Source organism: Eretmochelys imbricata, chromosome 16, assembly GCF_965152235.1.
Source record: "Eretmochelys imbricata isolate rEreImb1 chromosome 16, rEreImb1.hap1, whole genome shotgun sequence".
Lineage (NCBI taxonomy): Eukaryota > Metazoa > Chordata > Testudines > Cheloniidae > Eretmochelys > Eretmochelys imbricata.
The window spans coordinates 27,618,224-27,631,316 of NC_135587.1; the positions used below are offsets into that span (position 1 = coordinate 27,618,224).

At 42.1% G+C, this 13,093-nt stretch overlaps 2 protein-coding genes across 13 annotated transcripts in view; one reads left to right on the top strand and one right to left on the bottom strand.

Annotated features, from left to right (window-relative positions):
- Window positions 1–1,535: 1,535 nt before the first annotated feature.
- On the bottom strand, window positions 1,536–10,816 carry FBXW2 (F-box and WD repeat domain containing 2). 2 transcript variants are annotated; one of them, XM_077835625.1, is made up of 8 exons: window positions 10,715–10,816; window positions 10,414–10,519; window positions 7,845–8,353; window positions 7,251–7,445; window positions 6,029–6,162; window positions 4,964–5,050; window positions 3,981–4,150; window positions 1,536–3,297 (listed from the first exon to the last, which is right to left on the bottom strand). In XM_077835625.1, exons 3-8 carry the CDS (start codon window positions 8,332–8,334, stop codon window positions 3,009–3,011), a joined length of 1,365 nt encoding a protein of 454 aa, XP_077691751.1. In that variant the 5' UTR covers window positions 8,335–8,353; window positions 10,414–10,519; window positions 10,715–10,816; the 3' UTR covers window positions 1,536–3,008. The 2 variants fall into 2 exon arrangements, with proteins under 2 accessions (XP_077691751.1, XP_077691752.1); XM_077835626.1 differs by having other exon boundaries at window positions 3,073–3,297; window positions 4,051–4,150; window positions 10,414–10,752.
- A 161-nt stretch (window positions 10,817–10,977) lies between these two features.
- Window positions 10,978–13,093, top strand: part of SLC2A8 (solute carrier family 2 member 8) — a 51,941-nt gene continuing 49,825 nt past the window's right edge. For 10 of the 11 annotated variants that reach the window (XR_013348154.1, XR_013348152.1, XR_013348155.1 and 7 more), the window contains exon 1: window positions 10,978–11,602. Coding sequence is in view for 4 of the 11 variants with exons in the window: in XM_077835619.1 (XP_077691745.1) it covers window positions 11,502–11,602 (101 nt within the window). In the remaining 7 variants the exon portion in view is untranslated. Of the gene's footprint in view, window positions 11,603–11,828; window positions 12,272–13,093 lie in introns of those variants that run through there. The other variant, XM_077835622.1, reaches the window with a different exon arrangement.

The following is a 13,093-nucleotide window of genomic DNA, read 5'->3' on the forward strand; positions in this document are numbered from 1 at the left end:
TAGGTTGCAGTCTCACAATCTGATCTGCCCAAGCAAAACTTTCCATCCATTCAGTTCCTTATCAGTGAGCTTTTGTGGAGTTGCAGAAATCTGTCTTCACGGAACAGACTGCAGTATTGGACCATTAGAGAAGGGGTTTTACTCATACAGGATTTCCATGTAGCATTTAGGTTTTCATTCAGCAATTTATAGTTTGACTTTTATATTACACTTTTGGGTTCCCACTGTAAATGACTGAATTAACTACTTGATACTTATTGTCTCTTTGCTGGCTGATCTCTTCAAAATGATTCTAAATCAGTGTTTTACATATATTCCATCAAAATAAACATTATCCAAGTAATCATCCACAGCACAGATAAGCATTATTGTTTTGTTTGTACTGCTCTTCGCTAGGTCCCCATTGTGAGTTTCTGTGGGGACGACTTCTTCATCCTCAGCTCATGGTGCTGCACCACTAATTAGCCAAACCCTTGTAGGCCCACATAGCGTATGGAGGAAGGGGAGGGCGCAGGGCAAGGGACGGATAGAAGCTGGTGCAATAATAAGCAACTCCCTTGTATTTTGGTGGTGCTTGAGCAGCGCCTAAAGTGAATGGTAGCAAGTTATCAATAGCCGTAATGTGCTTATTGAATAGTCATACATAGGCCTCTATCAAACCAGCAGGGTATCCCTTTAGTTTGACTTGGGTTAGTTCTGATGGCTTAGCTGTTCTGTAAAGCACTAACTAATTATATTGCGGTATCACGCTAACACCCTCTCTATTTATCCAAGTACTAAGTGAGTCAAGTATCCGTCAGTGGGGCTGTGCTAGTGCATGAAGAATCTATAGTTAGTCGCTCAACTAAATTCAAGATAACTCTTGAACAGGTACACTGCATAAAGTTAAGAGACTGGTCCTACTCTTACACTGGCCTTAACACTCACTTAGCACAGCACATTAATGTAATTCTTTTGTAATTCACCATCCCATTCTAGTTGAGTGCTTTCTTCTTGGTTGGGAAAAAGGTAGGATACACTACAGACCCATTTTGTCTTCCAAAATGTCATATGACACCATGACTAAGCAGAAACAAATTATGGGTGAATTGTCATTTTAATTAGCTGTGGTGATTAGCTGACCACGTGTTTCAGTCACAAGCATGTAAAGTGTCCCCAAAAAAGAAGTGAACATCACTCCTCACTACATCTGCAATCTAGTTGTGTATTTTAACCAGTCTCAACAAAAAGAAATTACCATTGTAAAGGGGTGAATGGGTTAGGACTCTGGTTTTAAACACCTGGGATCAAGTCTCTTTTTCTGTGACTTCCCAAGTCAATTAGCTCCAGATCCTCACAGATATGTAGGTATGTAACCCTGATTGAAATCAATGGGAGTGAGGTGTTTAAACACCTTTGAGGCTCTGGTCCTCCGTTCCCCATTTGCAAAAAAGGAATTACTGTACTGTCCTACCAAACAGGTGATGTGAGGATATGTACATTGAAATGCTGATCGGAGCCATGTAAGTGTGTTAGGTAAAAGACAGAGTCATTAATCTTCAAGCAGTCTTATATTTAGAAGTGGTGTAAAAATAGACATGGAGGGGAAATTTCATTTTCAAAATGTAGAAATGCAGTTCTAAAGCATAGGAGTCAGGTAATGATGGATACAGCTTTTAAATATAAAAGTCAGATTCAGCATAATATTTGAATACCTACTATTAAAAAATATTTACTAAAAATCTTCTCCCCCTACATTAGTGAGGCCTAGTAAAACTGGTCAGAGAAGAGTACAATGGATTATTTTAGTTCTATTCTTTCATCATTAGAACTCCTGAACTCTTATGAAAACGGGTATATCCATAATGTCACAATTTTCATCCTCAAATCCAGATTTAACAGGTACTTCTGTACTCATTAGCACACTATTATTATGTTGGATGGTGGACAGCCCTTCGATGTCATTTGACATACAATGTATGAGCCTAAAGCCTGCTGCCTAGGTCTTAAACAAGTTCCCTTCCCTTAATGTTTTCCCTAAATGTATGGATTAAACTGTGCTCTGACAATCAAATTCTAGAAAACAGTTATGCAATGTTAATAAAGCCATATGGGGTGAACTGTTGGAGAATTTTGTGCAAATAAATATTCCATGTTTCAGTCCCTGAGGAAAGACCAACACATGGTCCAAAATATTTATTCAATAACTGTGCAATGGCACATTAAACTAGCAGGTTGGCTTTATTGTATACTCTGTGCAGGAAAAGACTGTTTATTTCTGTGCCAACTTTACTCAAGCCGTAAACCGTAAAAAACACTAGCCCACAAATTCTCCATGTTCACATCCTGCAGTTATTTATGCTGCTTATCTCTAAGAATTTGCCCCAGTCTGGCTAACGGAAGGGAATATCACATGAACACAGGCCCCTACTTAAAACGAAACAAGCTATCGCTGTCATCAAGAAATATTCTGATAGTAGTGAAAGGACTTTACTGCTTCCTTGACTTCAGGTTGCTAAGAGTTTAAAGCTACAATAAGGAGAAACCAAGTTCCTGAAGAGGCTGACAGTTGAGGAAATCATGCAGTTCTACACTGAGTATTCTGTGTACTGGTGCAGTTTTAGCACTGTGATTAGCACTTGATGTTACATGTATAAGATAGTAGCTTCACCTTCTGTTTCAGCAAAAGATATAGGACAGAAGTCTTTCAGATCAAACACCACTTCATTTTAGACTTAAATGATAGATCTGAGTGATTTAAACTTTTATAATCTATACTTTGTCAAGAAAACCCAAATATGTATGCTTAAATATGAGTACAGATTAAATTAATTGGCAAATATTGTTAGCATGCTGTGTTGTATTATGTCAAAACAAGCCCATCTCTCCCAAATGCCCTAGAAAACAAAAAATAAGTGATTGTGCATTGCATGATGATACCATTAGGTGTGCAACTTTGGTTCATGCAAAGTCTTCTTTCATGGACACACTGCTTCAAGTCCCAGACTCATGAATGTCCTGCCACATCTTCAGCCATGTTCTTTCCACAATACCAAATGAATACTGTGGTCTGGCATACTGGTGGCAAAAACCAGGCCCATGTCATTTTGGCCATCTAGTCCATTTAGCCAAGACATTTCACCAGCCAAAAAGCTCGAACCTCTCTTTGACTTTCTATATTCTGGCAGTGGCCAGCGGCTAATCAGTTTTTCTGTCCTCAAGTCCATTATATACAGGTATTTGTTATCAAATAATAGGGCAAATATATCTCCAAAGCCCAGCAAGGACAAGTTTGCAAAATCAGGAGGTTTGATGACCCTGAAAGATAAGACAGTGTTTAAATCAGAATTGGTATCACTGTATATTATGAAACTTCATCCCCTATATGCATCTACAGAGAGAGGAAATTGGAGTCTAAGGACAAAATGATCTAAGGAAGAAGTAATTAGTTTCCCTAAAGAGCTGTCAATATGCCTTAATCCAGGCCTGCTCTAGGTTCACTCCTTCTTATTTGAACATGTCCCACAAAGATATATTTGAAGCCAGATTAGGAGGTGAAACTACCCAAGGCAGGTAACAAAGGCAAAACTGTGCTTTTCTTTTGGGTTAGAGACACAGCTGGCTGAATGAGCTAGGATCCTTCGAAAGAGGTCTGTCAGTATTTCCATAATAAATCCTATTCTTGGGAAATTATGATTTTGGATGCCAACGCTATTCTGGGACTGAGCATACAATTAAGAGTAACGCCAGAACAGAATTTAATCTTCTCTGACCCCCTCACCTGCAGTTTGCAGGACATCTGATTACGTCATTCCACTAAATTCTGAGATGTTTTATGATGCGTCTCAAGCCCAACAGTACCGCGAGAGGGATCGTCCTTACGCTTCCTTGTCCCACCAAATGGCTCTGTAGTCTACCTTAGTGGTTTTGAACCAGATTGTTTTTTAAACCTCAACAGTAAAGCTTCACATGCAAAGTTAGTCTCAAACTGAAAGATGTACCTGAGAATGTCATAGCTGGCAAAGTCCCACTGGTACAATCCTAAAGCTGAACTGCACACTATGTATTTACCATCAAAGTGCAGTCTGGGCTGCAGTGAGATGCTGCGATCTTCAGATACAGACAGGGTTTTTAAGCATTTGCAGTTTATTTCTCTTCCAATAGGCCAAATCTGCAATTTAAAAAAAATCCTGTTTTTCATACTATAAAGCATCTCAAGCTGTAAACTGCTACATGAACAGAGAGTGATTGCTTTGCACTTATTTATGTGGTAGTCATTCTGGGCTGCCAACAACTAGTGAATTTAGACAAATTATATTTCAGACGATTTCTGGAAGTGGAGTTCCTGACCACAGAAGGTATTTGGTTTTCAGGTTTTTCTTGCTTTCAGTCTACAGAAGAGTAGTAGTATTGACTGTGTGTGTCTTGACTCAAGCCTGAAGTGTTCCTCTGAAGAGACTTTTTTAGTTAATATTCAATCTCTTGCATACAGATTAAGTGAATGAGGAAAACAGAATAGTTTTAGCAACAACATGTTTCACCAAATCTTTTGCTAGTCCTCTTAACTATATTAACTTTCTCTACCCAATCAGAAGATTAATAAAGTCCCAATGAGCACACTTATGAGAAACATTGTGAAGCTCTAAACTATTTATTAAAATCAGAACTCCTCCTCCCAAACTATATGCCCCCCTACTGAAGAAGAGTTTGCAACAAGAATATACTTGGCAGAGGCTGAAGGCCTTACTACAAACCCAGGGCTACCCACTTAATGCACACCCAGCCATCTGATATTCAGTCTTAAAAGAAAAGCATAGAACCACCACTAGCTTTCAAAGACCCATTTGTCTTCTATACAGTGCTTCACTGATAGGCTATGGGGAAAAATCCATGTACTCTTAAAAGCGCCAATGAATTTCCTAAATGCAAAAAGTACCATACTTCTCTGCACTGTGATACACATTTAAACAGACACAGTACATACCTTGATTTCATACTTATCTGCACTTAAAAGAATATAATCCCCAGGACTATGCATGAGAGATTTGACTTTACACTTCTGCAAAACCACCTGCAATTGAAGAAATAGTTAAATAAGTCTAAAGCTCACTAAACAGATTCCCAAGTTCATAAAATATTAAATTACCTATTCAAATCTAGGTAAAACTTGCTCTAGTTTATTGACAATTTGAGTAATGGAGGTTTAAATACTGATAATAGAGGTTTAAAAACATTGCAATTTTGCTATGACTGTGCCTTTGGGGCACAGGTTCTTTTAAGGAAGAATACTTTGTCATCAAAAAGAACCCAGAACAATTAAGACTTTGTGTTCCCACTGCTGACAACTCATTGTGATAGAAAATCCTTTCATGTTAAGCTTGATTCTAGAATCACCCTGACTAGCTAAGAACTAAGCATTCCAGCTTCCTCATTTGAGAAAACTTTGCTCACCTTCATTTTGACTGTACACTTTACAGACAAGCAGCACTTTTTTTCATTGTAATTATGCCTTTCAAAGTAGCTTGGCTTCAGTACAATCACACTCATTCCTGGAATAAAACATTGAACCCTAATCATTCCATTCACTTTGCTATAGGAACTACTTCATGTAAGTGGATTGAATGTTTTCACTGTAGCTTTTGTAAGTGCCTCTTCTATGAAATATAACTATAGCCGTGTTGGTCCCAGGATATTAGAGAGATTAGATAGGTGAGGTAATAACTTTAGTACCTTTCCCAGACCTGAAGAGCTCTGTGTGGCTTGAAAGCTTGTCTCCCTCACCAACAAAAGTCGGTCCAATAAAAGATATTACCTCACCCACCTTGTCTCTCTTCTGCCAAAGGGTTATTTTCTAACATTTTAACAGCGATTTCCTTTGAATCAAAACTGACAATCCCTGCGTCAACCACTTATCTCTGGTTACTGACAGCCCACCCCCTGTACGGCTGCAAGTGAAGGAATACCACTTGAGGAGATATGGGATGTGTGTAAAACACATGCACAGTATTATCTTGCAAAGCAAGATTTGACTACATCAATACAACCCTACCTTAGTGACCCATTCAGTGTGTCCAGTAAATGTATTCAGGCACATTCCTGTTGATAAGGCCCATACTTTCAAAGTGAAGTCTGCAGAACCACTGACCAGAACATCGAGTTCATCATTGTAGTCCACACTAAAAACTACAAGCAAGAAGGATTTTAAATGAGTAGCACCACTCTCTACATTTATCCTCATCTCATCTGAGATGAGGGTACCAGGCCAAGACTAATAACCTCAATCTTCAAAGGTTCTAATGGTTCAGATTGAATGGTTACTTTAAATACATGTATCTGTTATTTCCACCCCTTAAATTCCCAAGGCTATTGGTTCTTCTCCATGAAATTAGAACAGTATCTCAATTAGCAGGGTTATTTTTTGACTGATGTATGAATTAAGTGTAGTGTAACCTAATTATTTAGGCCAGTCCCATTGTAGGTGTTCCAGAAGTAATTTTGTTTTAAATATCCTAGTTCTGAAAAGCCTTAGCCCATCAAAAAAAACAAAAACTTACTACATTTAAAGCCTCAGCTGTTCTGGTAGGCAGCCTCCTGTCCTCGGTGCAAGATGAATTTCTAAGTGGTCAGGTTTACATAGCAGGATTAGTAAATTCCAGATACCCTTCCAACTCAAAGGGGCAAACTGTGGGCCCACAAGACAGCCCAAATAACCAAGCTCTACATGAGGGAGACTTGGAAGAAGGTTGGAGAGAGGGAATTCTCCTTCCAGGGTGTGGAGCTGCAGCTGCTACTGCAGCCTGTTACACCTGCTGTGACCCCCTCCAGAGGAAGAGAGATGTGAAGAGTTACCAGGGATACAGGCAAGTTCAGATCCACCGGCCCTACCTCATTCCTCTACACAAATCCTCCCCCGGCTTGGGATGTAAGTGGCTCTGGCAAATTGTGCTCCATGTCACACTGAGCAGGCATCAAGTACTATACTACCAGAACTATACAACTTGTATTGTGTCCATGTCCATGCAGACCAGGGTGTCCCTAAGCCTAGGACTTACCCCAAAGAGCAGGCAGAGCTAGTGTGCATATTTGTAGATATTTTTTGGTCAGGTTCCCCCTCAAAAGAGATGAGAAACTGATTCACAATATGAAACTCACAGCACAAGTAGCAGTGTCTGCTGTACAATGGTCCAATTCCAACCTCCGTTTCTAATTTGACAGGGATAAAGTCACAATTTGACTGGTTGACTTAAAAGTTGAATAAAAGCTCAACATACCTGCACCGGTATGCCCTCTGAAATGTTGGATCTTGGCCCCTGAGCTCCATTCCCAACAGGCTACTGTGTTATCAAAGGATCCCGTTACAAGCTTTTGCTCATCAAACTTCACTGTAGCACAAGTGTGTGTCTGGATACCATATATGCACTGCCCTGTGCTTACATCCCACAGCTTTGCAGACAGGTCATCTGAACCTATAGTTTAAGAACACGGTAGCTGGTTGCATTAAAGTGACAGTTAATTCCCAGACTTATACTGGGCTTTTCCCCATGTTTGTCTTAAATTAAGTATTTCCTCTCTACTCACGTAGTGTGAGACTTATTTAATGAGGAAAGTTCTAGTTTTCAGGGAATGATGAAGTCTCAACATTACACAAACACAACTGAAACAGTTTCAACTTAATTGGTAGGTGCATGGCCTCCCAGTTTGCCACCTTCACTCCTTACAATTCCATCCCTCTTCCAACACCACCCCCAGCACAGCTATCATAAATCAGATTAAACAAATTATATTGTTACAAAATAAATGGTAAAGCTCAAAGATGAGAAATCTTTAAGCATCATAATAGACTCCAAGGGTACTGGGCTTCCTACCTGTACAAAGAAGACCATCTTTATAGTAAAGTGCATATACTCTGGCACTGTGTCCAATTAATGAGGATGTCTCAAAGGCTTCATGGTCCCTCAGTTGCTTCATTCTTAAAATAGCCTTCAAGTAAACCTTCTTCCAATGCAGAGGATCCTGAACAGAATCATCTATCTGCCAACCCAAGTTCTTACAAGCAGTTTGCCACACCTCTGTGCAGGCACTTATAACCTTATTCCACTGCTTTGACACGAGGCAACATGTGAGTAAGGTCTGAGGATCAAGCCATTTTAACAAATAAAAACTGAGTTCCAGAGGAAGGAGTTTGAGGAAGTCCCGCTTAAGGAGAATCTCTAGGTTATTGGAGAGGTGCCTGAGCTGGACTGCTCCACTCAAACTAATCAGGTGATCCAGAGTTTCATTTTTCTGCAAGTCCGTCAGAGAAAAAAATGTAACAGAAATGTTATCAAGCCATGCTTCAAAGTCCTTTTTCTCCATAAGGTTATGAAAAATTTACCTGTGGTACATCAAAATATTGTATTAGTTCTGTTCAAAAAGATAATGTAAACATTTCTCATCTTTAATCATTGATTTATCAGCATTCTCAACCTCATATGTTGATAATGTAAGTCAGTGTACAAAAAAGTACTTTCATGCATTCAATAGATAAATATACAGCATTTACAAAGTAGATTAAATGGTCTTAGGAAATGTATTTGGCCATAGTGTTTCTCTTCAAGATGTTTTTGATTCATTTTAATAAGCTGCTGTCACAGGTTCCTGGAATGAAAGGGCTTACAAATGCCAAACCCACCTGGGGCTATTGCATTAATACAGTGGGAAACAGGGTGGCTGATATATAGAGATCCAATCTGAAGGTAGTTGAAGAGCGTGGTTCTACTCGCTCTTCAGAGAGGTGAAGGTAGCGAGGCCTATACTCAAGAGGGACTAAGACGGATCGTCTTAGTCCCTCTTGAGTATAGGCCTCGCTTCACCTCTCTGAAGAGCAAGTAGAACCACGCTCTTCAACTACCTTCAGATTGGATCTCTATATATCAGCCACCCTGTTTCCCACTGTATTATGCAACAGCCCCAGGTTGGTTTGGCATTTGTAAGCCCTTTCATTCCAGGAACCTGTGACAGCAGCTTATTAAAATGAATCAAAAACATCTTATTCGAAACACATTCACGCAAAGGTACAAAGCACACAGACCAAAGAGTAAAACCAGTAAATATCTAGATGTATATTTTCCCTTGCCTAACCCATAATCCTTCCTTGCCAACTTTGGTATAATTTATCTAGCTCAGTTAGCTCCATCTCTGAGTTGGTAGAAGCAGACGGTTCTGTTGCAGTTTGTATCTCTCCTATGCCTGTCAGCTCCCACTGATGCCCTCTGGCAAATCACTCAATCAACTCCCTGTTCTTGGCTTGGTGTCCCACAATGGTTTAGTATCCTCTTTTGATCCTAGGTTTAGCACTGGGAAGAGCAAGCCATTCTAGCTTGGATGGAGCCCGGTAAGTAGCCTCTTCCCAATTAATGGCTCAGCCACTGTTATATTAACCCCTTTTGAAGCAAGTTTCCCCCTTACAGCTTCCTCTGATTTAACTCTATGCTTTCAGGCAGGCTAATATCACACCAAAAGTGAGGTACATAAGACTTTATGCACAGCCTCCATAAGATATAGATTCATATTGGTATAATCAAATAAGCCACACTTCAATCTGTGGTCACTAAAAATCACCATGAGTTATTTATTCTTCCAAAGAGTCTCTCATTAGCCACTTACACTGGTTAATCTATTAGACAGCTAGTTGAACCTAGTCTTTAGAAATCAAAATCCAAGGTACTGAAAAGGCATTAATTTAAGATTGTAAGAGTCTATAATAAATTTGTCTCCAATAGCAAAATACATTAAAGTAAGGTATGTGCCCTAAAAGCATTGCAAGGAGGAAAGGTAATGAACAGTTGTGAAGACTTATGAAGACACTATATGGAATGGTCTAGATAATACTAAAATCTGTTCTGGTTTCTGACTAGTAAATCTAATGATTTTGAGTAGAACAAAAAGCTTAAAATCCAGTTGACCTACCTATCTCCTGAGTATGCAAATGTTGCAGAAATCGTTCTGAGTTTTCCAGTATTTGTTTCATTACTGATTTTGGTCAAGCAACTCAGTCTATTGCTTTTAGTCACAGTGGTAAAATGTGTTAACTGTACAGTTCACCAAATACAGAACAGACCCCCAATAATCAGATGCTGTCTGACCACTTTTTTCTGTCAAAACTTCAGGCAACTTCTTGCAAGCCCTGCTAAGACCTGAACTATATAAAATCGTGCCCTTTGTTAAAGGACAAATGTAGCACCAGTTGTGAAAATGTAGCACCCGTTGTGGACATGCTGGCAGGCTAGAACCTGGCTTTCACGGATTTCAAGGCCAGAAGGGACCATTGTGATCCTATACCTGGTTACTGTGTAAGGTGGGGAGGGGAAGTGTAGCCACTTGCCAGCTACGCTGTTCGCTGCAGAATGTCGGGCGCTTCTCTAGGCTCTGGCTGGGGGGCCCAGGAATACTCACCTTAGGTAGGTGTCAGGCACAGGGCGTCTCTCAGCAGGCACCAGCCATTGCTCGCTTGGCTCCCTGGAGCCCAACAGGAGCTGGGATTCCTCTGCAGCCATTTCTCCTGCAGCAGCAAAACAGAGATTCAGTCACTGCCTCGCCACGACCCCAGCCTAGCCGCTGCACCGCAGGATCCCGCCCCGCGCGCTCGCCGAGCCCTTGGCGCCCACATCTCGATCCCTCCCCGCGGAGGTCACTGGGGCCTTGGGAGGAGGAGGCGGCCGGGGTCCTGTCCCACCCCACTCCCCAGGGGTCGAACCTGCCGCCACTAGATCCCACTGCAAGCTCAGCCTCTACCCGAGCAGCTTCCGGCGCGCAGCCGGACGTCATTGTCTTGCGCCCCGGCCTATCGCTATTTCCGTTCTCCCGGCCCCCTAGGGGGAAAGGATCGTGAGAGAAGGCGGCGGGGTTGTGGCGAGCGGCTGTCGAGCGAGCAGGTAGAGGCTCTGCCCAGAGCCATCCCTTCAGCACAGCGAGGCCGGCCGGCCTGCCTGCCCGCCCGGGGAGTCAGAGCTAGGCCCATAGCGCTCGCTAGTCCTCCACGCCTAGAAAATCCCCGGAAACGCTGTGCGGAGGACTGGACAAAACGGACCGCCGGTCCCTCAGTCTCTTCCCTCGGCACCTGAAGCCGGGACTTTGAGGCCCGGCGGGCGTTAGGTTCCGTGCGCGCGGTAGCTAGTTCCCGTCTGAGGGAGCGGAGGTTGGGGGCGCTCTCCGCACGGTCCTGCAGCTGCTGCCCCCTCCCTGGGTTGCGCATACGGGGAGCGCGGGGCTGGCGCCCATCGCTGCAGAGCGACTAGGCCCTTCCAGCCCCTGTGAGTGGGGCGCCTATTCGTGCGTCCCGTAGACTCTCACCCGAGCTCTGGGGTGTCCCTCTCTTCCCTAGCCCCACAGAGAGGGGTTTGTAACCCTCCACACCTACAGTAGTCTAGTGATTCTTCTATTTTTGCTTGTCCCTTTATTTCACTAGGCTGAGGCCAGTGAAACCCGACTGCCATTGCCAGGAGAGCGCTACTTTGGGGGGGGGGGTGTTTTTAAATAGAGAAATGGCTACAGAGGAATCCCAGCCCCTGTTGCGCTCCCGGGAGCCTAGTGAGCAATGGCTGCTGCCTGCTGAGAGCTACCCTGTGCTGGATGCCTACCTGAGGTAAGACCCTTGCTTTTCTGAGCTGGAGACATTGGACTTCCTGGCTGACTAGTAACAAAGTGTCAATGTATGGCTAAAAAGAGAAGGAGGACTTGTGGCACCTTACAGACTAATCAATTTATTTGAGCATAAGCTTTCATGAGCTACAGCTCTCTTCATCGGATGTACTCTTTTTCTTTTTGCCAGTACAGATTAACACGGCTGCTCCTCTGAAACGTGGAATGTATGGCTGCTATCCCTACTCGATGTTTCCAGTGAAGTCTTTCCAGAGACATCACTTGCTCCTTCCCATGTAGGGGCTCCAGCCTACATGCCATTTGGCTTTGAAATATTTGACCCTGCTCCAGACTAGACTCCATTCAGATTCTCTCTAGCTCTCATTTGATTTCTTTTTCCTACTTTTATTGAATTTGTCTATTAGTTAAAAGTGGTTTTGACATAGCTCTCACCGAACAAAATAAAAGGCCGCAAACGATGCAGTATAGTTTTATAATGTGGCATTCCTACAACTCTCCTGAGACATAGTGGCAAGCTCAGTGACTAATATGGAAGAATATCACAGTATGAGTTCTGGGCACAGCGGAGTAGAGTGCCTAATGGGCTGGTAGGAATAAGACTCAGTGAGGAAAGCTGGTTGACATCTGGCTGACTGAAAACGAAGCTAAGCAGGTAAGTTTTAAACAACACTTAGAAAGGAGTTAGAAGACATCCAGATGTACATCTAAAAGATGTGCTCCAGCTCAACCAAAAGTGCTTCAGGCTAGAATCACTCTAGTGAAATTCTGTCACCTGTGTGATGCTGAAGATCAGATCATCATAATGGTCCTTTTTGGCCTTAAAAACTATGAACGAGGGCAGAGTGCTCTAGTGAGCTGACGTGATAGTATGAAGGACCTAGTATGAAGAAGGGGTCAGAGAAAATGCAGTTTCGGGGAAAAGAGCTTGCCAAGTTAAATGGGAGCACAAGCAATGGTGAAGACAAAGGCAAGTCTTGTATTGGGTCACGGAGCAAGTGTAGGTCCTTCAAGACAAGGTTGATGTAATTATGTTTGTAACAGGATTCTTAACAGACTGTTTGACTTCCAAGAGCTGCTATAGCCAAAGAGAAGAGAGTAGGGTCTTGAAAGCAACAGAGTAAGGAGTAAAATCTGGAGGCAATATGGTCTGATGGATTGGGACTGGGACTTGGGAGACATGGGTTCTATTCCAGATTTGCCACTCTGACAATATGACCTCAGTGAAGTCATTTTGTCATGTTTACTCATCTTTTGAAAAGCATGTTGAGAAGTATGGATGGAAAGAGATCTTGATGTTCTAAATGTTCTGATTCTAGTTTAAAATAAAGATGGACTTTGTCCTGGTACAAAACTAAGTAGGAGTTAGAGGATGACTGAAAAAAATGTTTTAAAAAACATAGATGCAGAAACTGAGAGTTGGCTTTGAGTGCTGGGAGATTTTTTTTTTTTTTGCTGTATTCAGACCCACTTTGAA

Bases quoted from the DNA above. Each gene is read 5' to 3' on its own strand.
- FBXW2 (XM_077835625.1), bottom strand. From the start codon at position 8,334: ATGGAGAAAAAGGACTTTGAAGCATGGCTTGATAACATTTCTGTTACA. The intron at 7,446-7,844 runs GTAGGAAGCCCA...CTTAAACTATAG, and splicing joins AGATGGTCTTCTTTGTACAG to GTTCAGATGACCTGTCTGCA. The intron at 5,051-6,028 runs GTAGGGTTGTAT...CTTCAATTGCAG, and splicing joins ACACTGAATGGGTCACTAAG to GTGGTTTTGCAGAAGTGTAA.